Source organism: Hypomesus nipponensis, chromosome 10 (genome assembly GCF_054491055.1).
Source record: "Hypomesus nipponensis isolate SF chromosome 10, ASM5449105v1, whole genome shotgun sequence".
NCBI lineage: Eukaryota > Metazoa > Chordata > Actinopteri > Osmeriformes > Osmeridae > Hypomesus > Hypomesus nipponensis.
This window is the reverse complement of record NC_140370.1, coordinates 11,533,823-11,558,573: the sequence shown is the minus strand read 5'-3', so window position 1 is coordinate 11,558,573 and position 24,751 is coordinate 11,533,823. Positions and strand designations below refer to the sequence as shown.

Below are 24,751 nucleotides of genomic sequence, written 5' to 3'. Positions count from 1 at the left end.
TTTATTTGAGTTGCCTCCTAAATGATCACTGATTAAGTTTCTTGCGCACATGGGCAAGGAACCATTGTGGTGATAGAGCTTTCATCATAAAAAGTGTCACGAAAAGTAAAGATCACACACTTGATATTTTGGAGTTTTGCATCTGTTTTATTTGGAATCTTAGGTTAACCGTTACCATGTGTGGGACAACGTTCAACAGCTTAAGTTAAAGCCTGCAGAAAGTTCTCTTTTTTTAAACTGCGGGAACACTCATCAGCAGTTAAACGACTCCTCTGCCAGGCCCCAGCAGGCTGCACCATCTTGACTAGGCGCTGGGTTGTTACATTGGCGGGTCCGGGACTTCGTCCTCCCACTGCAGGACGACCACGATCCCCAGCAGCTCCAACTACCATCTATGGCTATTTCTGTCAGGGTCAAAGTCAGGTGCATAGTCAGTCGACCAAAATGATGCACAGACGGACATACTAGAAAAAGGTAAGGGAGACAGGTGTTTTCTAACCTGTCGGACGCAGGGAAATCTCACAGGCCAGCCCTCTGTAGCCAGATGGACACACACACTCACACCTTTTGCCTGGTGGGCAGTGTAGAAGATAAAGTCAGCATTACCCCAAAACACTCAGAATCTGTGTGGTATATTCCCATGTTCCATTAAGAAATCTTTTCAACAACCATACACACTAGCCATGCTATAGCTAAATGGGAGTCAACAGGCACAACAGTGTCAACAGGGAAGAGTGTGGGTAGAAATGGACATCAACCTTTGATAATGGCTACGCCGTTGTTTTGGCAGGGGCTGCACCTGCAGGGGCTGGACTCAATCATGTACTCTTCCATGGCCTTCCTCATGTTCTTCTTCAGGTGGTTGACGTTGTCAAAGTCTCTGGAGGTTACCAGCTCAAACAAGAGTTTCGTCTACCAAGCCACAACAACGACATAAGTAGACCTTTAGCTCAAGGATGGAGAGTGCGTACTAAATACTCAGATGGGGTGCCGAATAGTATATTAAGGAGAACGTGAAACATTCAGAATGACAGATAAGGAAACAATTTTTTTTTTGTTGAAAAAAGATATCATATGACAGATGCATTAAATGAAACTGTAAATGTAGAGAATGGCCCACAGTGCTGCTGATGAAGTCAGGGTTGTAATGCACTCCTTCCCCCCACAGTCTCATCAGCTCTGGTGTGGGCAGCTTCTTGGCCACTAGACCTGTGATGCTCTCACTGGTACCACCCTTTACAACAGCCACAAAGTCCTCTACCATGCTGCCTTTCACGGTGTCGCCTGGTGGGGCAGGACGAGAGAGAGAGAGAGAGAGAGAGAGAGAGAGAGAGAGAGAGAGAGAGAGATAATCTTGTCAAGAAGGAGATCACCAAACTATATAATTGTCGAATGCCGTAACACACATCCATGTCTTTCCAGCAAAAAGCATGCTTCGAAGAGTCAGTCATCACAGCTTTACAATTGAAATGTTCCATATATTGTTATGACTGTTCAAGCTCAGGCTGCGTCCACTTACTTCCCATCTCATTCAGGAGACCCTTGCAGCCGCCTGCCTCAAGCCCAGCACTGACGTAGACCCCTTCAATGTTTGCCCCCACCTTGAGGCCCACATCCACACAGTTCTTATAATCTTCTAAAGAGTAATCTGGAATAAGACAGAGGATACAAATAATAACTTTTAGTAATATATATTTTTTTATATAGTAAAATATTAATATATATAATATATATTATTTGTATTTGAAATGTGTTCATTATTGGATCCCTTTTTTTGTCACAACTGTATTTTTACATGCAGTATCCTGCATAGTAGCAGATGTGTAAAATTCTGTGTGTGTGTGTGGCCCAGATGAGATGTCATGTACTGTAGCGTTCTTTTGAGGATCAGAGAGTTACCTGTCTTCTCCAGCTTCTCCTTGTTCAGGATGACAGTGTGTACATATTCCCCTCCCAGCTCAGCTTCGGTGATGTAGTGTGTTCCATAGTCCAGATAGAGCTGCCGGAACTCTCCGTACACGTACTCATCCGGCAGAGCACGCAGACGCCTCAGGAACTCTGGGTGGAGCATCAGGTCACTCTCCTTCAGGGCGTACCTCGCCAACTTCAGCTCAGACTTGGCCCTCACAAAACTGTTTTTCTGAATGATTCAGGAGGGAAATGACTACTACTTTGGATTTGTACAATGACGTCTTCTTCAGTTTATCGTTTAATTACCAAGATGATTTCATTTCTATTGATAGTTGTCACAACTGTGTCTTTCTAAGTTTGTTTGTATGATAAAAACCTTGACAAATTCCTACCTTGGAGGATGCCCTCCGAAACTTCTTCACTGACTTGGAATACTTCTCATCAGAGTAGTTAAAGCCAAATTCAAATACATTAGGCACAGAAATCCCCACTGAGACAGTGGTTTTGGATGTTGTCTCTCGAGAGGAAAATTGCTTGAACTCTGAGTAGGACTCAAAAGAATGCATTGTAAATTCATACGAGCCTCCGGTCTGTCAAACAAAGAAAGTTCAATTGCATTGAATAATACAATAATATTTATGTTTCCAAAGTGCAGCCATACCAATATGATATGGTTTACAGCATGACATTATTCAGTAAATTGATGGTTGATAGATTAATTATAGGCCTACTGGTACTATTGGCCTGTCAAACAAACAAAGGCTGACAACTTATCACAAACATGACAGTCATGAGACGTATTTAACATCAAATGATTCTGGTCTTCAAATGTTTTTCTAATCACCTCCACTGTGTACTGCTGCAGATTGTAAGGCTTCCGGAAGCGCACATCCTGGATATATTGAGGCAGGCAACTGCCCCCATAGTATCTGTTGTCTAGCACCACTCCCTGCAGGGTGCTGTCCATGACGTTGATTCTGAGGAGAGGGAGATTAATGAGAGACCAGGCCAAGATACCAGGCATCCCCTACATATCATAGAAGCCAGTTGACTGTCTAGACCTATTTCTATTTCTTCTTTTCTATTCAGTCTTACTGTTTCTACCATTCCCTGTGATCACTGGAGGTCACTGAGCTGAGCGTATTCAGAATCGCCAGAGGACAATGGAGTTCTGGCCCTCACCCTTTGGCTAGGTTCTCGATTCCCCAGTACTCATCTACTTTCTGTTTGCAGGTCTGTGTCACTTTCACACAGTTCTTCTCATCAGACTTGTCCCCACAGTCGTCATCCCCGTTGCAACGCAGTTCTATGGGCACGCAGCGGCCTGGACGGAGACACATACAAACAAAGAAAAACATCTCCTGCGCCTGTTCATCAATACCCATCCTTTGTGCATGTTTCCCAATCGATCTTGCATGTGACTGAGTAACATACACAAACATGCAGCTGTGTATGTTTTATGAATGTTGATTTTACATTTCCAATGTATTTATATGAAAAGCAGTTACTGTCCATGTATGTATGCTTTTGTATTTGAGACCTGAAGAGGCCTGGAGACAGCAAGCCGGCAGAAGAATACCTGTGATACTGCACTGGAAGCCTTCACACAGAGGGACTTCACAGGTATAGCGTGATGAAGGAATGCAGGCCTCCTCCTCTCTGTCATGGGAGAAACATGGTTCCCCTCCGAACACAGACGGCTTGACAAGTTTAGCATAGCGATACTGGAGAGCGAGAGAGAGAGAGAGAGAGAGAGAGAGAGAGAGACAGAGAGAGAGAGAGAGAGAGAGAGAGAGAGAGAGAGAGAGAGAGACAGAGAGAGAGAGAGAGAGAGAGAGAGAGAGAGAGAGAGAGAGAGAGAGAGAGAGAGAGAGAGAGAGAGAGAGATTAATAGAGTATTAAGGCAAAGACAACCTACTTTAGAGCTATGAGGCATTGTACGTGAGAAGTCGGTTACTGCAAGTTCTCATGGCAGGAAGTTCATGCACAGAATGCATAGCAGCCTTTCATTACATTATCACATTAGTGAGGTGTTTCCTGTTCCAAGGTTACCTAAGGATACAGGCTTCATTCATCCAAAGTGTATTAAGCCCAGTACCATAATGTTTCATCAGTTATATATTACAATAAAGATACAGAATTTAGGCCTTCAAGTACTGTGGGTGGTCCATGCCATCATACTGACCCTCTTTTTCTGACAAACATCACAGCTGGACCAGGGTGTCCAATCTGACAAGACACAGTCTACAGGGTGAGCTACGATCTGCTGGCCACTGGTTGTCTGTATGGCAACATCACTGTAACCAAAGAAAGCTAAGTGTTCACAAGTATCAGGACATGATGATCACGACTCAGACGAGTATTTTGTTAGTCATACAAATTTGGGGATCATTAAATCAGTCTTGCTTTATAGGGTCAATAATAATTGAATACAGCATTCTCTATTCAATTTAGACCACAATCGCAGAGGACACGTCTGCTACATTACATCCTGTCTGTACAAATTATTGTATGCTTCTGAAGATGAAGGCTCCCTGAAATTCTGTCATGTTAATAAGCAGTCCATCAAGTCCTGAATAAAACACTTGGATCCCTTTACTGTGTTCAACAGGCTTGTATGTTATAATATTCTTACCTTGACAGTGATAAGAACAAAGTAGCCCAGAGAAGGCAGGGTACATTGACTGGAGGCTTCATCATAATGGTGGATTGTGACTGCCACTGACTTTTTTTTAAGAGTTGAGTTCAACGCTCAGGCCTCTGAGTGTAAACATACTCTGGTCGATAATGTTGAGGACTTTGGCTTGATGTCACCATGGGATCGGGCCTGGAGTCAATCAACTTTGCTTATACAAAATAGTGAAAACACAACATATTTAGATTGTTAATAAAATGTGGCTGTTAATAAAGTGCTTATTTAATAAACTATATAAGACCGTACAATTAAATTTAATCTGATGGACTTAAGTATGTTGTCTTTGATAAACTTGTGGACATTTCCCAACACCTTGCTTAAGGGGATATTCCCGTAAGAGGCAGTCTTCTGGCAAGAGCTTGTTTGATTAACATTACTGAACTTGATAGATTGTCATGAGTTCAGATTCCACTAAAACAGAGGGAGAGAGAGAGAGAGAGAGAAAGAGAGAGAGAAAGAGAGGGAGAGAGAGCAGAATCACATCTCAAGAACAAGATGGGAATCACATGGTATTTTATTTGTGACTGAACAGTAGGATGAGTACAGTGAATGGGAAGAAATTTAAGTACAAAAGTCACCCTTTTCTCTTGTCATTATCCTTTTGAATTCATAAATAAAATTTACAAAATATTTTGGACTACAGTATTTCGCATTTTCTTACGAACAGAATTACAGTTATCATCATAGTCTAGAAGTAAATAGTGATATCTCATTTATTTAATTTTACAAAGTTGCCATATTTGCATTTTTTCTCAGTAGAGCACACCTACTAACACAGTCTGCCCAAACCTTCTCTTGCATCATTAACCTTTACTGTGTATAATGGCTGGACAACAACAGTGACTAGACAACAAAACCTGTACAACTGATAAGGCAGAGAGATGCACTTTTGACAGGCATGTATTTCATATCAGAACAAGCTCAGTCATTTGGTTTGTTCCATCCAAACATGGAGAGTAGGTTGTTTATACAGTTTTAAAGCAGACATTGAGGGATGGGATTACCAGTCTGGAAGTCTACCATACTGTACCTAAAAACATGAAACACATGAGAAGTGACATCGGCTTCTAAGAAATTGGCCTGTGATTTTTTTTATTTATTGTGTGTGAGGAACCCTTAATGTATTAGTTAAACTGTCTAGTTCCAAAAAAAGAGTGAAAGGTAACAGGCCCCTCTTTGAATGACTATGCAACACAGATTCACAGTTCATGTCACAGAACGGAAAATTAACCAAACGTTATCTTTAGAAAATAAATGTTGGCAACAAAAGCAAAGCAAACATCCAGACGCTACATAAAGGAGGTGCTGCCAGGGCATTGCTTGACAAACCACCAGCTAGTTGGTGTCCGAGAGGCAAACCTAACTGTTCTTATGGCACAGAGGCTCAGGTAAGAGAACTGAGGATATCCTATTTACAAAATAGATGTTTGGCAAACAAGAATTTCAATATCGATGCCTCAAAGCCAGTTTATTCTCCTTTTGTGACTCCATGTGATCTCCAAAGTCACAGATTAGAAAATTTAACATTCTATATTTGATATTTTCACATCAAAATAAGATGTTTCCTTTCCTCACAGTCAGATTCACTGGAGCCACATCCAGTGGATCACACACAGAAGTCTGCTCATGCAAATGGTAAACTTGTGGCAGAATTGTCTGATAGTCTGGGCGTGTGGCAGATTCCAAAGTAAAGGTCAACCCCATTGGAACTTACTGAAAAGCGGTAAAAATCCCACTGTTCCATGGGAGTCCAGAGGTCATAGGTCACTTCCTGGGTGAAAGGCTTTTCAACAGAGACATCTTTGCAGGAGTCTGTTTGTCTTTCAGAGGAGTTTGTGGAGTGGTCTCTGGAGAGAGGCAGGTCAGCTGCTTGGGATGACAATATCCTCCCGGGAGTCGAAAATACACAACTGTGTGTCTGTGTGGTCTGGCTGTGAGAACACTGGAGTCCAAAGTCGCTCAAGAGTCCGCTGTCCTCCTCACTTCCTGGGACCTTGAGGACCACTGCCCTATAAAGAAGCCACATCGTTACAACCAGCAACATCTTAAGGACATTATGAACAAAGGGCAGCAGGTGGCAGTGTTGTATCTTTCCTGATTGCAGCATTCTATACAGCACACGGCCACAAACCCTTCAACTAAATCAAGGCTCTTTTCCAACTGGCAGAGGACCATCGAGTTACAAGGGCATGGAGACTCAGACAAATGAAAAAACAGTTCTAGTGGTGGAGCGCAGGACACAGACAGCAAGAGAGAGAGAGAGAATAGAAAAGTGAAGGGACATTGTTAGACTGATCGATAAAAGTGAGATGTTTCTAGATGCCCGTGAGGATACTGACAATGGGAGAGTGGGGGGAGGTACAAGGGGAAGGGGGGAGCGGATAGAAAGAGATATGAGAGAAGCAGAGCAGAGAGAGACCCACCTTGGTGTCAGCTGTTCTCTAGCTGTCATCCTGGGAACAGGTCTGTCCCTGGGGCGTGTCAGCAGGGGCGTCAGCAGCAGGACAGGGGGACAGGGTCCTGGGACAGGGTCCCTGAGGGAGGAGCACAGCCAGACAAGATGCCCATCACCAGATGATTGATTTAACTGATAACACCATGATGTGACTTAAAAAATTGTGTCGAGACATTCACGCCATGCATGCTGTAGTGTCAAGTCTAATCGGCTATACACACACACACACGTGCAAACACACCCAAGAGATGATAGCTAGCTGTAAGCTGTTACAGTATAGTGTAGTAGGTGTGTGTATTACCGTTTCTTCTTCCCTGATGCTGCTTGGGCTAGCGTGCATCTCTGTGTCTACGGGGGAGAGGTCCGTGGCGGGGTCACTGGTCTGGGAGGGGGGGCAGTCTGAGGAAGAGCTCTGCAGGGGGGCCGGGGTGGACGCTGGACAGAGGAGACATCAGGACACGGCAGAGGGGAGATCATTAGTGTTGTTCTTGAGATATGAAATACAGTAACACATTTACAGCATCTCTGATGAGTGTCTTGTTCTATTTTTGTGTTCATCCCGTGGGAACTGTGGCGGCGTGCTTACGGGAGTCAGAGGATGGCGACGTGGATGTGCCTGGGCTCAAGGTCATCCGGGAAAGGTCAAGATCGCTGCAACTGCCTTCCTCTTCCTGGGTCAAGGCTAAGGGTGGGCACAGCTGGCTACAGGCCAGGGTGTCAGGTACGACCAACGGCCCTGGCGTGCCACACCTGCTCACCACTCCAACACCTCCGGCAGCTCCTGAGGTGGAGGGGCCCTCCCCAGCATCTGAGTCCCCACTTAGTGCCTCCCTTCCCAGGCTGAGCTGGCGCAAGAGCAGGGTGCTGGGATCGCTGGCCGTGTGCTGGGGGCTGGTGATGGCCGAAGAAGGGGCTGATAGGTCGCAGGCCTGGGGACACACGGTGGTGATGGGCACCAGGCCCTGGAGCATGGCGGCTGGAATGTGGTGCCCTCCTACCCCCATGGCCTGGGCGGGCATGTAGGCGGCCATGGCAGCCCACTGCTGCTGGGTAGCGGGGAAGATGTTGGCCTGGCTCCAGATGACGGGCTGGCCGCCGGGCAGGACCTGGGCCACCTGGAGGGGACCCTGCACCCCGAAGGCCAGCGTCTGGCCCTGGCCCGTGAAGGGCTGCTGGGCCCACTGAGCTGCCTGGACAGACCCCATGGTCATATAACCTGGGAGGAGGGGGGCAACACGGTGAGGGAATGTAGGGGCAGAGAACGTCCATCTTGGTACAGAGGCGAGAACAGACATGATGAGGTGGTGGTGTGGAGGCTTTGGAGGCGTGGGCTCACCCGAGGGCACAGACGTGGGGCTGAAGGGCGCATACATGTCAGGTGGGTGCTGGCGATGGCTCCTACTGGGGTCCAGAGTGTTAGCAGGAGAAGGGGGCATCTGTGGTAACAGTTCAACAAAGAGGGGTCACAATAGTCGCCCAAAAGGTTGCTACATGCAATGTATAGTATGTGTTAGGTATTGGGAGATGGTGTGTTGACCTGCAGTGCATTTATCAGTCAATCCAATCGAATAACATGCAGAGAATAGTGCCAGAGAGCACTGGATTGTGTAGGGCCTACTCCTTCAAAATGTTTCATTCATAAAACAATCAGATAGTAATAATTACTATGACTAAAGTCAGATGGGATTCTTACCGAGGGTGGAGTGGACATATCGCCAAACAGATCAAAGTGGTTGATATTCTATTAGGAAAGAATTGGACGGGATGGGAAGAAAGAACGTCACATTTTAGGAAGAAAAAAAAACACCATAATCACTAAGTCATCACAACAGTTCTGATTGGTGGGTGGTCGGCGGGTGGGTAGGTGGGTGGGGGGAGGAGGAGGCCTATCTTCAAAGGCTGTACAGTAACAAATGTCTAGAAACTAGAAACAACTACCCTCTGTCATTTCATTATCAGAAAATGGATCTCAAATGAATCTCTCACGGTGCTCTATAATTGGGCGGGTAAAAGGCTATTCAGTCCAATAAAACCGGAGCTTATTACATATTCTTATGTCTGTCAATCACACAGTCCCCAGAGACACACCCTGCATTTTCATGCTGATGCCCCTCCAACTGCACATGTACGTTTACCATTGTCTGTCTTTCCCACTCAATGAATATATGGAAAATCTCTGCGTGGACCACCCAACCAAGACGGTGAGGCCACCTGACCCTGTTCCGCAGAGCGTGGACTCCCTGCCCTCTGTTCTCATCCCCGCTACATTGTAGAGGAGGGACACTGGTAACTGACATTATGGAATGGGTTAGTCGCATGAAATGCATGTCACAGTCTCCGGGGGGGGGGGGGGGGGGCCATGCACAAGCGGACGATGATTCAACAATAACACAAACACACAGGATTAGCATGCTATAAATAAACATATTCACACACAAACACAGACAAACACGTACGACAAGAAGAAAAGAAAATGGACGGGGAAACAGCATTCGGAGTTGCTGAGACAGAATAATAATGCCCTCATAGGATTTCACAGGGGGGTTGGGGGGGGGGACATTGTTTTTGCAGTCGTGTCTGTTTACGGGTAAAGTTAGGAGTTTGGAACAGGTGGGAGACAGGTTCTAGTAGGTCTCCCTGCAGGCATTGACACACACGTCAGGGGAGCTCTGGGCTCTCACAAAGCTCCAACTGAATGAACAGACAAGCAGTAACACTTAGAGATATGGTGGACAGTATACTTCAAGCAGCCCAGCCTGTTTTGGTGAGATAGCTGGGGCCAGTACACGCTATCTGTTAGATACGCTCAACAGTCAGCACACAAAAACAGCGTCAAGAGAACTGTTTTTTAGAGGTTGTTTATTTTTTATTTTTTTATAGCTTCATTTTTATTCACTGACTAAAAAAGCACAATCAACTGTTTGCTTAATGATTTGTAAATTGCTAGACATGGTGGGAAAAAGTGAATGGAGAAAAAATATTTAAAGTTTTGCTGAAATAGAATCTATGGGGCTAGTTTTTGTGAATTTGCTGTCGAAAATATATTTGTTGTTCATGAAGGTTTTTATAAGTCTAGTGGCCCTTTAGACTACCATATTACATGCAGAACAACCAAACACTGACCCCACCAACAAACCTCTCCTTGTCACCTCTAAGGAACAATAACATGCCCCTTTATGACCCCTCTAACTGTCCTTAGACCAACTACCCAAAACCATGCCAAAACCATCTCCAACAACAAGTCTCAGATTTGATATCCTCGATGTTCACATTGTGATCACATTCAGTGACTCAGACATGGTGCCACGGCTTCCCTGTCACTCGCTCTGTGAAATTGGTGACACGTCTGGTCGTGGGTGACCAATTGCTTATGCATGACTAATGGAACATCTAATCGTTTTAACGTGGCTGCAGGCTCGCATACAGAACCCAGAATAAGTGATACTCATTCCAGGTAATGCAAGAGGCTATTTAAGAGGTTTTCACTCCCTAACAGGCATTGGCGGATATAATGATATAGAATAGTTCTAACACTTCAAGGGAACTGAACAATGGATAGAAGAGGGGGCAAGGTCAGGCCGGTTGGTTTGAAAGGGACAGAGAGGTTTGCCAGTAAGAGAGCGATGAGGAACAAAGAATAAAAACAAAAACACCTACAGTCATGGGGAAATGGCGCTTTGGGACGTCATAGATCCCTTCCTTCTGCTGACTGGTAGGGACCTGCAGCAGAGGTCGATCAGAACGAAAAAATAAGTAAGAAACACCATTTGACCAAAGGCTGGGTATTGAAAAACAAGAACGCACATGAGTTAGATATATTTCTATATTGATGCTAATACACCATCAATTTCAGGTGGGTCTTAGAGATGCTGTAGCCTTTAAGAGGGATTCTATGCAAATTTTACAGTTGTGCATGAGAATCAATTCTACTTAAATCCATATTGATTGTAAACCACACTGGTATACTGTGCTTGTGTTAAGAAAGCACATTGTTATTCTCCATCTGCACACTGTGAATTCAACTAGAGGTCTGTATCTATGGGACCTGACAACACCAGAACATTTGTACTCCCCTCTCCTTTTGTGTGTTTTGCTCACATTAATCTATTAACCGTAGTCAACAATATTCTCTCTCTTTCAGCCGGCTGCGTTTTCTTTTAAGTCTATTGATCTTGTTTCATTCTGAGATCAAATGGCATGGCAAGTGATTAATCTCTCTGCATCTTTCATCTTCAGAGAGGCGAGCAAGAGAGGGAGAGGCTGAGAGAGAGAGAGAGAGAGAGAGAGAGAGAGAGAGAGAGAGAGAGAGAGAGAGAGAGAGAGAGAGAGAGAGAGAGAGAGAGGGAGGATGGAGGAGGGGAGTCAGATTAAAATACACAACAGGTCCCTAGAGGCCTGTGTTGGTCGGCTGAATGGACTGATAGCAAAGGTCAGAACTGTGGGTGTTTTCCTAGCAGGCCACATAAGGCTCTGGGTAAAAGATCCAGCCTCAATATATGACCTTGACTATATTTTGTGTCTGGCACATTTTGCCAGGATATTAGAGTAAGACTAGTATTTCTTTTATCAACATACATACTCTGTCTTTTATTAAAGACAAACTGTGAAAAATGTGAGCAGCAGACCTGTCTAACATAAGCGCAATTCACAAGGCTCTACTCTGCAAATGATGAGAGAAGGGGAAGTGGTGGGGCTTGGTATTGTACCTGATAAACGCTCTCCTCTGATTGGGGGCCACGCAGGGGCTCGTGTCCAGCCTCAAACACAATGTACTACAACAGCAGTGGTGGGCAAGGCAAAGAAGTGTAGAGCATAATGGGAGAGAAAGAGAGAAAGAGAAAAAAAAGAGAGAGCAACAGTGAAAGCAAGAGAAAGAGAGAGGGATAGAGAGGGTGTTAGAAAGAGAGCAAGAAAGAGAGCAAGAGAAAGGGAGACAAAAAGGGAGAAAGACAGTGTGAGACAGAGGGAGAGAAAGAGAGCGAGAAGGAGAGAGAGATAGAATGGGGGAACAGGAAAGAGCACAAGTAATTGGTCAGGCAGCAGTTGAAGGCACTGTGGAGGATGACGTTCTAGCTCCTTCCTTCAGACTAGACACACAGGGCTGAACCCTAACCTGAGACTCAGAGGCAGAATGACCTCCATGTCTCTCAAGTTAGGGCTCCAAACCCATAGGAGTCATAGGATTCTAGAAATCAAAACAATTCAAAACTACAAATGGAATGTTTCGAGTGAACACTGCAATCAAAGCTACAAGGGCAAAGAAATAGAGATGTTATTGAAGAATTGGGCATACCACTGAACTTAGCATTCAGAGTAAGGGTTAGTGTTGTCTGTATTCAGTGTGAGCAACAGAGTAGTCGAGTATCAGGCTCAGCCAATAGCAAGGGGGCAAGAAGGTAGAACAACCAGTCAGGGGCATGTCTCTTAGAAAAAATCAGAACATTGACACAGATCAACTTAAAATATGGTTGTACAACACTGCACTGGCAATGGGAGGTCGAATGGTTGAACAGAACCGTCTAATAGGATGGTCTAGAAAGTGTATTACTGAAATGGAGGAATATCATGAGTCATTAATTCAAGCAGATCAGTGGAGATATTTGCATTAGGTTTTTTAGTCCTTTTACAGATAGACTACTCTCAATCCCATGCGTAAACAAAGCTGGTAAAACCGCTCTGGCATCACACAAGCAAGTGTTCTTGGTGTTGACTGGCTGTATGTGTGTGTATGATTGTGTGTGTGTTTGTGTGTGTGTGTGTGTGTGTGTGTATGTGTGTGTGTGTGACCTACCTGGTAGACTGGGTCATCGACCTCGTCCTCCAAAATTGTCTGTTTGATCATTGAAGAGGAGACATGTTTTACAAGCAGGCAGAATAGAATACAACATAGAGCACTTGAAAAAACTCAGGACTTAAAGATACAAATAACTTGGAGCTGTGTGTTTCATAGAGATATTATGTTGTGACATTATGCCTCAATCCAGCTGAATTCTCCCTTACAGTACACACAATAATATTAGTTATTATGGACATAACATTTTTATACGTCCATCATTTCAATCAACAAACAAAATAACACACTTTACTGAACACAATTTGCTGTGAAAGAATGTGTTAATGTACTAACGTACTGACAGAACATCTCAGGCAGTTGAGAAGCTGAAAATGAACAAACAAGCATAATTGACCCAGCAGTTTATCCAATGACCCGGCAGTCGGCACCGAGTGGAGGTTAAAGACAGCTGCGATCAACAGAAGCAGGAGAGCAAAGGGAGCGTGTTTACCTGGTAGACGGCCTGCTCACAGTGTTTGTCCTTCTGGGCCTTCTTCTCCATCTCCTCGCGCTGCTTGATGTCGTAGATGAGCGTGAAGAGGTCACGGAGGTCGACGATGAGAGGCTCCGCCTGATCGAAAGCAGAGGAGAGAGAGGGTGGGTGAGGAGGACAAAGTCATTTCCTCCTGAAATGTTGTGGCGGATGGGGAGGAGGCGGAGTAAAAAGGAGGAACATAGGCAAGAGCGATACGGAGGAGATATGTTACTACTCACCGACTGGCCAGTCTTGATGGCAACAAAGCGGTGGTGTCCCTCCTTCCCACAGACGTAACCAAAGGCGCGGTGGTCCCTGGTATCTTTAGCAATGTAGGAGATCTCATGCACTGTGTGTTGATGCAGGAGAACCTGGAAATACAATAAAGTAATGTCACACGCAGAGAAAAGCAACAGCGCTACAATGTTACACTGACAGGACATAGTGGTTGAAGTGAACAAGGTTGAATCACTTTGGAGGTCAGGTTGATAAGAGAATATAAAAAGGGAAATGAATTGGAACTGTGTCTAACCACTAAAATCCATTTTGTTTGAGTGTCAGATAAAGCAGCAAGGCTGGAAAATTGGGCGGATAATTCTTTGACTTACTGTAGGCTGGGACCAGACTTGACAAAAATAACTGCCACTTTGAACAATTCTTTCCTCCTCTACTCGTTTCAAGCTTTCACATGTCTCTGCAGGATATGAGATGCTACAGATTTACTGCATGAGTAAAACCAAACAAGAGGAGGGCCACACAGACAGACCCATTTTCACATATTTGTAAGATTTTCCTGACCTGGGGGATGTTGCTTTTACAATATGTGCACATGCAAAAAGATCCATCGTCAACAGAGCATGCTTCGGAAGACTCACAGGGCGGCCAAAGGCACCAGTTCAAAAGTACAGCCAACATACACTACACACACACAAACATAAACGCACTCTCTGGTTTTGATGTCTGATCTACCCTACCGCTGCGATTTTAATAGTGTTGATAAGCTTTAACTATGGAGGATCGACTGGGTGATTAACAAGGGCTTATTCAGTGGGGTACAATAATGCTAAAGATTTAGAGTGATGTAGATGAATCAGTCATGTAGGAAGTCACATCAACAGTTCAGCACTGTACTACAGAGCTCAGTGGAAAAGAGCAGTAAGCACTGACCAGACACTAGGGGTGGGCCCATGGAGGATCATTTAGCTGTCTTTAATGACTGATGGGATGGCACTGCTCTCTCCAAATTTGAAAGGGGAAGTCATCATTGATGAATCATTTTTTTTTGGTAGGAGGTACTACGCTATTGCATAATTATTTGTTAGCGTTAATGACAGTAGAGGTGGAGCTAGGGGCTAATTAGCAGTTAGCGATGATGATCATTAGGGGTGGAACTGAGTGCTAATTAGCAGTTAGCATTAATGAGCGCAGAGGGTGTTTCTGGAGTGCATGCGTCTCAAGATGGGGCGCAGAATCCCTCTATCATCTTGTGATAGAACAGCAGGCCCCTGGCTCCTCAGGGGGGCAGGGAGCCAGGATGGGGAGGGAGGCAGCCCAACTCAGAACGCCATCAAACATCCCTCAAACACATTAGCAGTCATGACAGGGTGTCATCGTAAGTATCCCTGCAGCTAGGTCAAAGTAGTTCACCCAGGGTCATATTCAAGACCTGCCAGATAATGGTTAGCACTCTCCTTTAAAGTGCCAGTTATTCAATAGAAAGGAACTTTACACATATTCAGTAGCCTCTTACCTATAGCTTGTGAGAAATTACTTGCAAATCAGGTATACGGTTCCCAGTTCATTAGCCAATCCCTTGTAATTGAGCTGTATTGAATGATATCAAAAATAATTGGTTTTGTTTCCGCCGAAAAGGTGATTGTACGTTGTCATAATGCCAACAGTAGAGTGTGACACCAGGCGTTTAACAAGGCTGCGGGGAGTGAAGTGAAGTGAACTGTGAGAGCTCTGCCCCTCCGCCTGTCGCCTTGGTTCCCAGTAGCAGCTGGGCTGGGTCTGACAGTGTGGCTCTGCAGTGGCCCCGGCCCGACCACAGCCGGCTCCGTCATCACTCACTCACCCCCGATCTCTCGTCATAAATCTTGATCCCGCCGAAGGACACGGTGAGAAAGACTCGCTGCTTGTGCTCCCCTTTGGAACGAGCCGAGGAAGCCATTCCCTGCAGGAGAGGAGACGTGGGGAGATGAAAGGAAATGAGCTCAGCAGGAAAGACAGTGTGCCACCTTCTATGATTCAGGTGAGTGGGATGGAGGCGGGTGTGGGGGGAAGGGGGCAACAGCTGTTACGTAATTGGTGCAATAGGACAGAACGTTCTTTCATCATGCTGCTTTTTGTTCCACAAACGTCACCCTGCCAATACTTCAGTTGTTTGTGTTTCTTGTGTGATGGGAGTCGTCTTTTACTTTCCCTTGTCAGACAAAATCTTAAATAGGGCTGCTCCTTGTGGCATAACTGTCAAACAACAATGCAGATGCGTTTTTCTGATTGTGCTGACCGATCACCTCGCCCAGGCAACTTCCATCACGTCCTGCTGACTGAACAACTGCAGAGAGCCTTTGAAGTAGATATTTTCCCATGAATCTCAGCCCTTTTCTCACCCCCCTTCCCTTTAAAAACAATTAACATTTCCAGCATGTTCTGCAGACTTATATCGAGGCCGTACTCCTCCCTGACGTGTCTTTTTTTATGCATCGGAGCCGTGAGAAGAACACAAGCAGAAGAAAGAGCTCCTTCTAAACACGTCTGACAACCCTTCCACCCCTGTCATGTTGACAGAGTGACCCCATACAGTCCACCTTACACTCTCCCTCCTCTCAACCTCAGCACTTCATCTGAGCAGCAGCCATTAACAAAGCCCTTTGAGCACCATCAAACCCTGCCTTCAGTTTGCGGAGGGGGAAAACAAAGTAGGATTGTGCTGAATAGAGAGTCTATGGTCTCCCGTCAATCGTCAATCGGCTTCTCCATTTGGTGGATTAAGTCTTCCAGGCTCTGAGCGGCAGCTCGATAGAGACCCCCTCTCCCCTTCTCTATCCCCCCTCTGTCCCCTGTCCAGATAATAGCATGCCCATATTGACTGGAGCATTGACTGTAACAGGCTGTGACTGGTGGCTAGAGGAGTCATATGCAGGTCACTGTTCAAATGCCACAGCATGGCTGGTAAACCTGGCTGCTGTTGTATTGGATATGCAGTGCTCATGCTGCATTAACTAAGAGAGGATGAGAGGATGAGAAGATGAGGGGATGAGAAGATGAGAGGCTCGCTATGCTGTAGTTGCACTCTGCTGTTTTAAGCCCTAGTAGTTTATCTAACACAGTGAAGAGACTTCAACCTACCCATACTCTCTCTATTGGACATATGGTAGCCTTATTCCTATCATCTTCCAAAGAAGCTCACTCTCAACTATAATTCAACAGAGCTAGGTCGCTGTCTTATAGGTTCAGAAACCAAGCACCAGTTCACCAGAAAAATACTTCACTAAGAAAGGTAATTCAAAACATGGAATAAAAGCATCCCTTTACTTCCTGTTTCTCGAGAACACCCTCCTGAATGGGATGTTTCTGTCCTTCTATAGGAAAACTGCTGAGACTGTTCCCTCAGAAGAGCCAACATACTGTATCTCTGTCTATCTATCCACTGACAGGAGGGACTGAGGGGGCGGAATAATGGCCTGTACAAATGGAATCGGATTAGGTACCACAACACACTCCTAAGGCTCTGTCGGCTTCTGTGACAGTCAAACATTTACACACAGACACACACACACACCTTGAGCTTCATCATGGAGTCCTGGCACAGCTTGTCCCCGCGTGCCGCTGTCACCTCATCAATTCCGATCAGCTTGGCCTTGTAGCGCACGCCATCGCCGCGGAAACGCTTAATCAGCCCCGCCTCACTGCGGTCCTGACCTGCGACAGGAAGAGGAAGGGGAGAGAGTGAGAGAGCAGGCAGGAAAAAGAGAAGAAGCAAGACAGAAAAAGGAAAGAGAGAAATACAGAAATGACTGATGAGGAGGGGCCCTGTCCATTCAGAGACGGGACACGCCCTGGCTTGCTTGAGCTGTAAGAGGTGATTACATGTGATTGTGCAGGAGGTGGCTGAGTAGCAGTACAGCGGATGGGAAAATATTGATGAAATATGAAATTAAAAACAGGACGGAAAATCTTTATCTCTGTCGCAGCCTAATAAAATGCATCAGCTGACCCCAACTGGCTCAGGCTTCATGGGTTTATTGTGGGGACTGATGAACAAAACAGATAACAATTAGAGTCCTCGACAACCGACCAGCTTCACCTTCCCCTGGCTTGTATGTCGGGCATTCCTAGGGAACAAGGGTGGGAGGGTAGGGGGCGTCCACCCACACCCAGCCAGCGTTCCCATGGGCATTGGGTATTGGTGGTCGTAAACAGCATGAAAGGCTGCTTTTGAGAAGCATCATCTCGGTCCAGCGCTTACCCACAATCCAGTGGGCCCCCCTGGGTGATGGATGGGGAGTAGCTGGCGGGCGGGAGGGAGGTAGCAGGAGCTGGAGATTTGGAGAAGGAGGGGATGGGTGTGTGTGTGTGGGGGGGGATGTGTGTGTGTGTGAGGGGGGGGATGTGTGTGTGTGAGGGGGTGTGTGGGTGTGGGTGTGTGTGTGAGGGGGGGGTGTGTGTGTGTGTGTGGGGGGGGGGGGGTGGTCATCCAGTAGCGCTACAGGCTCTCCCTAATGTGGTCTGGCCTCTCTCTCTGTCATCCAACACCAGACAGCCTAACACAGTCTTGACAGTGACATTTTTCTCATTTTGTCTCTAGCCCCGTCCTCTGGCCTATTGTTTTGATGATGTTGACCCTAAACCTGAGCATGCTACAGTCTACACTGTGAATAACCTGTCTCTGCATAACCTATGGGCGTTCTGTCAGTGTTAGCAGGCTACAGCTGACACAAAGGGATGGTGGGGTTTTCAAATCAAGGTCACTGGCACCTTGGAGAATTTAACACTATTTCAGGCCTCCTTCTCGCTCCACTCTATTCCAGCGCAGAAGCCTCGTACATCAGTTAGAGCACATTTAAGCGGCTGGCTTTGCTAAGCACCAGAGTAGGACAAGCTTTAATATCCCGAACAAAAACTGTCAAGCAGTGCGCTAAGACCATATTACACCAAATGAGCTTATTCCGCCCTGAAACATACTGTTTACCATCCATGCTACATCTCTCACGCAATGTCAGAATTACTTTTTTCCCTCCCCCTGAATATTTCAGCAAAATGTCTTGTCAGGGGTTCTTGGGGATAAAAAAAAATTGTAAGAGAAAAAAGGGCAAATTAAGAGTGCTGTGAGTGGAAAACGGCTTGGTTCAAATGCAGAGGCCCTCTTGGTTATGCACACCCCCTCACTAATTCATGAGGGCTCAACTCTCAGAGGGGACGAAAGCTTGAAGATGCTAAAGTCATTAAACTAAAGTGAACGTCACATCTGGGTCTTATTCAGATGGATCATTTGGATTGTATTCTGACTCCTCCATTTAAACACAAAAAACATGGTTACCATTCAGCCATCGTAAAGTCTAGCTAGCTGTTTATTGCATTACGTCTGCTCTTAATATTAAATTCTAGCACATACATTCCCCCCTCACCATACACAAGTGGTGATGTGCATCATATACTACATCCTATAATACTCGTGGTGTCCATGCACAATGGCCCTGTCTAATAATCACACATCAGAAGAGATTAAAAGATTTATGCACAGATCCTCTAACGGAATTCTCCCTGCATACTGAATGGGGAGGTTGATAGACCGCGGTAACCCCTACCGGACGTGCCTGGAGTTCAGATCACAGGGAGTGCACTGCATCTGGGAGGCGTACGCTGCAGGGTGTCATGACGTTCTGGAGAGGAGCGAGGGAGGAGTATGACACACTAACTGTGGGGCTCTTGAAAGACGACCACGGGCTAGTCCTCTCTGTGTTTCTGGGACCCTGCTGCTGCCACACAGTTATGTATCTATTTTCTGTCTGTGTCTGTATAGTTGTGTGTCGTCTTCCCTTGTGTTTCCCCCCTAAAGTTCATTCATCCATTCGGGTGTCCGTCTGTGATTGGCTTGTCAAAGTCATGCATCATCATTACCGCAGCTGCTTCCGACCAATTGCCTCTGTGACCGTCTTATTCAAAAACCCTTGTCTTTTGTTCGTCAGTCGATTGATTCTGTGTTGGTGCTGTGTGGTGAGTCAACTCAGTTGTATTTACATTCAGTGATATTAGTCATAGTACCAAGTATGCAGCATATGTGGTCCAGAATTGAACAATATTTCAGTTTTGTGAGTATACTAGGTATAGTGTTTTTTGTTTGTGTTTTTGGTTTTTCACACAGAGGCAAGGGGTTAGGTAAGCAGCCTGTGGGCATGCACACCAACACAAAGCAACACAACATTGGATAGCTCCTAGTAAGTAATAAGAGCTACCCAATGTTGTCTTATTGGTTGGGCATTATTTGGTTGTGCAGGTGTAGTTTTTCTAGTTTTGTTTCTTTGTCAGCGCTCATGATTCCCTTGCTCCCCTGTGGCATATTTAGTTCCCCTGTAATAGATATGATGTTACATAGAAACATTGTTTCACTCTGGATATCTGTGTTTCAACATCCATTTGCACGTTTCTATTCTCTCCTCTTGATGCATGCTTATGGTCTGCACCTGCCTGTCCCCAACGGTCTCTGCAGGACACTACATGGCTGGGGCTTCTCAGAAGAAGTGAGGGGATGTCCATCTGAGACACAGAACATCAACATTGACCTCGGCCAACTCAGAGGACGACTTGCCCTATTGCATAGTGTGTTGTGGGATCAACCCCCCCCCCCCCCCCCCGATACTGAAACGGGGACGGGGGGCCGAGAACGAGGGAAGGCGGAACGGACAGATGGCACCAGATGGAGAGTCATAAGTGCCCCTCCAGATACGCAAACTTGGCAACAAGACATTTTTGTTTGGGATCCTGGCATCCAAGCCGCTTAACCTTTGAACTTTGAAAAGATGTATCTAAAGAGTAGCTACATTTGTCCATCTGGGGTCAACTTTTGGATAGTGATTTGATAGAAGGGATCTGGGAATGAAGAGAGTTCATGTCCCCGGTTAATCCGATTCATCCGTCCATTTGTTGCTGTATCGGTCTGTGCATGTTCCCGATTGATCCCTCTGCTGCGTATGAGTTGGTCATGTATGTGTGCCTGTCGAGTCAAGCCTACTTTCTAGTAAGACTGAGAGGAAGCATGGGACATGCAGGCCATGAGCAGGGCAAATCTGTCTCAGCCATCTGCCTGTTCCATGTGGATGAAGCAACGCTCACAAGCCTCAGCAAACACATGGATACACATTTACAAACATGATCACACATACTGTAACCCCAGCTGTAGATGGAATGGGGAGACAGTGTGCTGCAGAGAACACAGATAGAGTTGCCGTTAAATGATGAATCGTTAAACTAATTAGTGAGTTAATGAGGGGTATTGTGCTCATCATTAATACAGTGGACGATACATCGATTGAACCAGAGTTACATGTATACTATTGATGTACTATGGGACAGTGATTCTTTATTAATGCTAAATCCTTTCAATGTGACGGAATATAGAACATGACGCCTTGTGTTCAAATGGTTAGACACAGGAGGTGTCTCATTATCCAGCAATGACTGGAGTAAGACAAGATGAAATCTAGCAGAGAGTACTGTAGTAGCGCTGCTGCCTAATTTCTAGGGCATCTTTCCAACCTGCCAGCACTAGGCACATGAGAGGTGACTGCAGATTTCACACTGCACCTTTTTTTCTCTCTTATTTGTGAATCTTTTTTTTTTGTTACACAGATTACAGTTGGAGTGCAACAGTTGCTATGGAGATGGAGTGAAGTCACGCATGTGAAGCAATTCCATCGATGGGTAGAAGGGAGGCTTTAGCGTGGCAGACAGACACTGCAGTCAGGCTGGATGCTAGCTACTGGCTAGAGACACACTTGGCTCAAATCATACCAACAAGGAATTCAATATTTATTCTGATGTGTGTCAGTATGTACTGTATGTAACATGTCTTTTTTCCAGTAAAACAGCCCAGCAATATATTTTTTATCTGCAGAACTTGAAAGCCAATCTCAATTCAGGGAATATAATAAATACATTCACTCTACGGATACACTAACATATTCCACAAGCTACCACCTTTAGAAAAACAAACACCTCTAAATGTGTCATTGTATGTCATCAACCTGCACCTTGAGAGGGTCCTTCACTGGCCTAGCCATGGCAGTGAAACACTGCGCAGTGTGACAACACACATCAATCTCCATATCCCCGGATTTCCATTTATATGAATCTAAATAGCATCTTCGTGATTGTAACAATGGTTGCTGCAGCACATGTGATTAACATGCTAAAGTCAGGCTGATAGCGCCCTCCAGTAAGTGAGTCGCATGGCCACGTGTGTAATTGGGCCTTCACACCGCTTTGCTCTCCCTCCACTTAACTCAAATCGATGGGCCCTCCTCCAGCCAGGCTATTTATCTGAGAGATCTGCAGGAGCCAGGGAAACAGCCACAGAGGACCCGGCCCCTCTGCCCTGCTGCTGCTAGCTGGCAGCTAGGACGAGGAGAGGCGAGGCGAGGCAGGAGAGGAGATTAGAGGCGAGGCAGGAGAGGCGAGGCGAGGCGAGGCAGGAGAGGAGAGGTTTAGACCACTGCTGATGGTGCCGCTGCTGTAGCTGGAGTAGCTTTATTCATGGGCGGAGGGATGAGGAGGAGGGGAAATGAAGAGCGAGAGAGAAGGATCAGCCTCTCTCTCTCTCCCCCCCTACCTCTCAGCCAATTCAATCCCATTTCAATCTCCCAGCGATCGTTCTGAGGCTGCCTTGGCCTATTACATCACTTATGCTGTTCATCAAAGCGACAGGGTGTGAATTCCCCCGTCCGTGACACCTAAATCATGACACTACCAACCCCCAGGCTACACAGAATAGCTGTTACTACATCTGGATCTGTGGGATGGAGCAGGGCTACTTTGCAGGCTGACTGAGGCCTCTCCTGATAAGGAACAGACATTTAGCCCCCTAAAGAATGACTCACGAATACAGAAAACCACACGAGACTGCTTCTTCTCATCACACCTTCATTTCGTTTAGCCAGGAAGATAGTTGACTGGGTATGGTGGGCCTGAAAAAAAGGGTATACGTGTAGTGTGGAATGTCTGTGTGTCTATTTGACTATTTATTTCTTATTGTATGTATAAATGCAGGAGTGTATGTGTGTGTCTGCTTGTATGTGTGTGTGTTTGTGTGTGTGTGTGGGGGGGGGGGGGGTGCTTACCTTTAGTCCTCTTGGACTCCCTCCTCAGGGTGGTTTTGACACCTGGCTGGAGTTCGGCCTCTGCTGACATCCTCCTCTGCTGAGTCTGTGGTTTTCGTCCCCCTCACAGCAGATCCACCATGGGCTGGCGGCACACCTCTCCGACCAGCCTCCAAAGTCCTCGCTAGTCCCTCTCAGAGGCGGGCGTCCACGCGGGAGCTCTCCTCCAGGTCCATGGTGAGAAGTCTGGTGGTCCTCTTCAGAGCAAGGTCCGGCGTGAGCCCACTGAGCCCCCCGCTCAGTGCAGCTTCATCCTGGGGTTGGAGTGCCTGTGAGTGAGAGGTGGAGTGGTCCTCTTGAGCCGCTTCACACCCGTGCTGACATTGTGTTTGGCTCTCAGTGAAGGTCAGCCATCATCTTGTACCCCTTGTGCTTAGTCAGTCATTCCCCCAAGGGCAAGGCATGGACTACTCCTATAATATTTGATGGTATGTGCTGTCGAGGGAGTGAGCAGATATTCCAATCGGATGAAGCGATTTAGACCAAGATTAACTGTTCATCAAGTTATTTCCTTCAAGCACTGTGAAGCAAACAGACAGGGAAGATGTTTACTGTTCACAGCTGACTATTAATTAACATGACAAAAACATTTCCTTAAATTAGTCACTCGAATATTCATTGAAGTAATGAAATGACAGCTACTAATTCATAACCCCAACAAGGTACTTATTATCTGCTCCAGATCACCAAAGCTTAATCACAGGGCAAACACATCCAGTCATGTGTGCATTGTGTTTTCCCTCGCATGCTCAGCAACATGAAAGGACGGGGAAGAGCAGCGAATGACAGAATGACTCTTTTAGAACAAACTACGGAGACGGTTCTGGCATGGAGAGCTATGAATCGGGAACCCCCCAGTGAGTGTGGTGCCCTTGAATCATCCACTGCTAACATGGAGACACTGCCAAGCTGGCACACTGGGCCCACACTGCGGTTGGCATGGTGATGCCCATTGTTGGACTCAACCCTGATTTTGTCCTGTCCTAAAAAAAATGAGCAGCTTCCATGCACTGGGCTTACATGCCGTGGTCATGTGTGACATTGTGTGACATTGTAGGTGTGTGGCCCTATGTGTGTACAGTATGTGTGTGTTGGTTAGAGAGAAAGGGAGACAGGGAGAGAGACAGACAGAGAGAGAGAGAGAGAGAGAGAGAGAGATAGCTTAGCCAGGTCACAGGAACCACTTTTACTCTCTCTCTGTCTCTTCAGGTAAGGCTTCAACACTTCTATTATTCGGAAATGAGCTGCAATGCTGAAACGCATGACATTTCCCTGAACAACAGGTTATTGCAATCGTCTGGTCCTCATTGCTTCCCTCTGTGGGTGCAAATGCCTAGCCCAAGCTTCACCCTGCACAAATTTCACCAGGGAATGATTCAAGTGCGCTTATGAGGCAGATAATGGCACGGCAGTCCGAGAGAAGGGCAATCTCCATATAAGCACGTCTCAAACAAAGCCTTTCGAGTGTCAGCAATGAGAACGAAATTTTCCTGTCACAAAGAACCTTATCGTAATGTAATTTTCATTGAGGAAGGAGACATGTCTCATTGTTTTGGCCGTAAGAGTGATTTAATGTGATGTACGACTGCTTTTCAAAACCAATGGTATCTAGGTCACTCAGCCTCCCAATCTGCTCAGTGTTTTAACAGTTCCCACTGTCTCTTATGATTTGGGTCAGAGTTAACGAGCATCATTCCATTCTGCGGCTTCGAAGCTGTGGAAGTCAGCCTGTCAAAGGCACCAAACATAAGCCTTTTCTTTATTTATTAATTGGCTCATTTTAGTATTTTCTTTGTAAATATGAAGGCAGATTTACTAAAAGAACACTATTCAACTTCTACATCTAACTCATTATTCAGTTTCCATCTGCAACAACGAGATGGCTAATGTAAGATGAAAAAAAACACAAAAAAAATCTTCATCTCTTGGGTTTGCAACCTGGCATCGGTATCTGTAGCTGTAACTGGATTAGCTAACAAATCCAGCTTGCAGTGAGGAAGCA

At 45.8% G+C, this 24,751-nt stretch overlaps 2 protein-coding genes across 3 annotated transcripts; both read right to left on the bottom strand.

Moving 5' to 3' along the window:
• Positions 1–126: 126 nt before the first annotated feature.
• Positions 127–4,641, bottom strand: c8b (complement component 8, beta polypeptide). Of its 2 annotated transcripts, none has more exons than XM_084706867.1 (12): positions 4,547–4,641; positions 4,097–4,208; positions 3,491–3,635; positions 3,094–3,235; positions 2,756–2,888; positions 2,304–2,501; positions 1,900–2,140; positions 1,520–1,648; positions 1,121–1,284; positions 759–912; positions 500–571; positions 127–404 (listed from the first exon to the last, which is right to left on the bottom strand). In XM_084706867.1, exons 1-12 carry the CDS (start codon positions 4,609–4,611, stop codon positions 253–255), a joined length of 1,707 nt encoding a protein of 568 aa, XP_084562993.1. In that variant the 5' UTR covers positions 4,612–4,641; the 3' UTR covers positions 127–252. The 2 variants fall into 2 exon arrangements, with proteins under 2 accessions (XP_084562993.1, XP_084562994.1); XM_084706868.1 differs by having other exon boundaries at positions 4,097–4,140; positions 4,547–4,607.
• A 467-nt stretch (positions 4,642–5,108) lies between these two features.
• LOC146271720 (disabled homolog 1-like) lies at positions 5,109–22,780 on the bottom strand. The gene is made up of 14 exons (XM_084706869.1): positions 22,711–22,780; positions 17,157–17,296; positions 15,447–15,545; positions 13,609–13,740; positions 13,346–13,465; positions 12,853–12,891; positions 11,768–11,833; positions 10,719–10,781; positions 8,755–8,802; positions 8,398–8,497; positions 7,648–8,277; positions 7,363–7,496; positions 7,030–7,140; positions 5,109–6,615 (listed from the first exon to the last, which is right to left on the bottom strand). The coding sequence occupies exons 1-13, from the start codon at positions 22,778–22,780 to the stop codon at positions 7,048–7,050; spliced, it is 1,734 nt and encodes a 577-aa protein (XP_084562995.1). The 3' UTR covers positions 5,109–6,615; positions 7,030–7,047.
• Between the last annotated feature and the right edge of the window lie 1,971 nt (positions 22,781–24,751).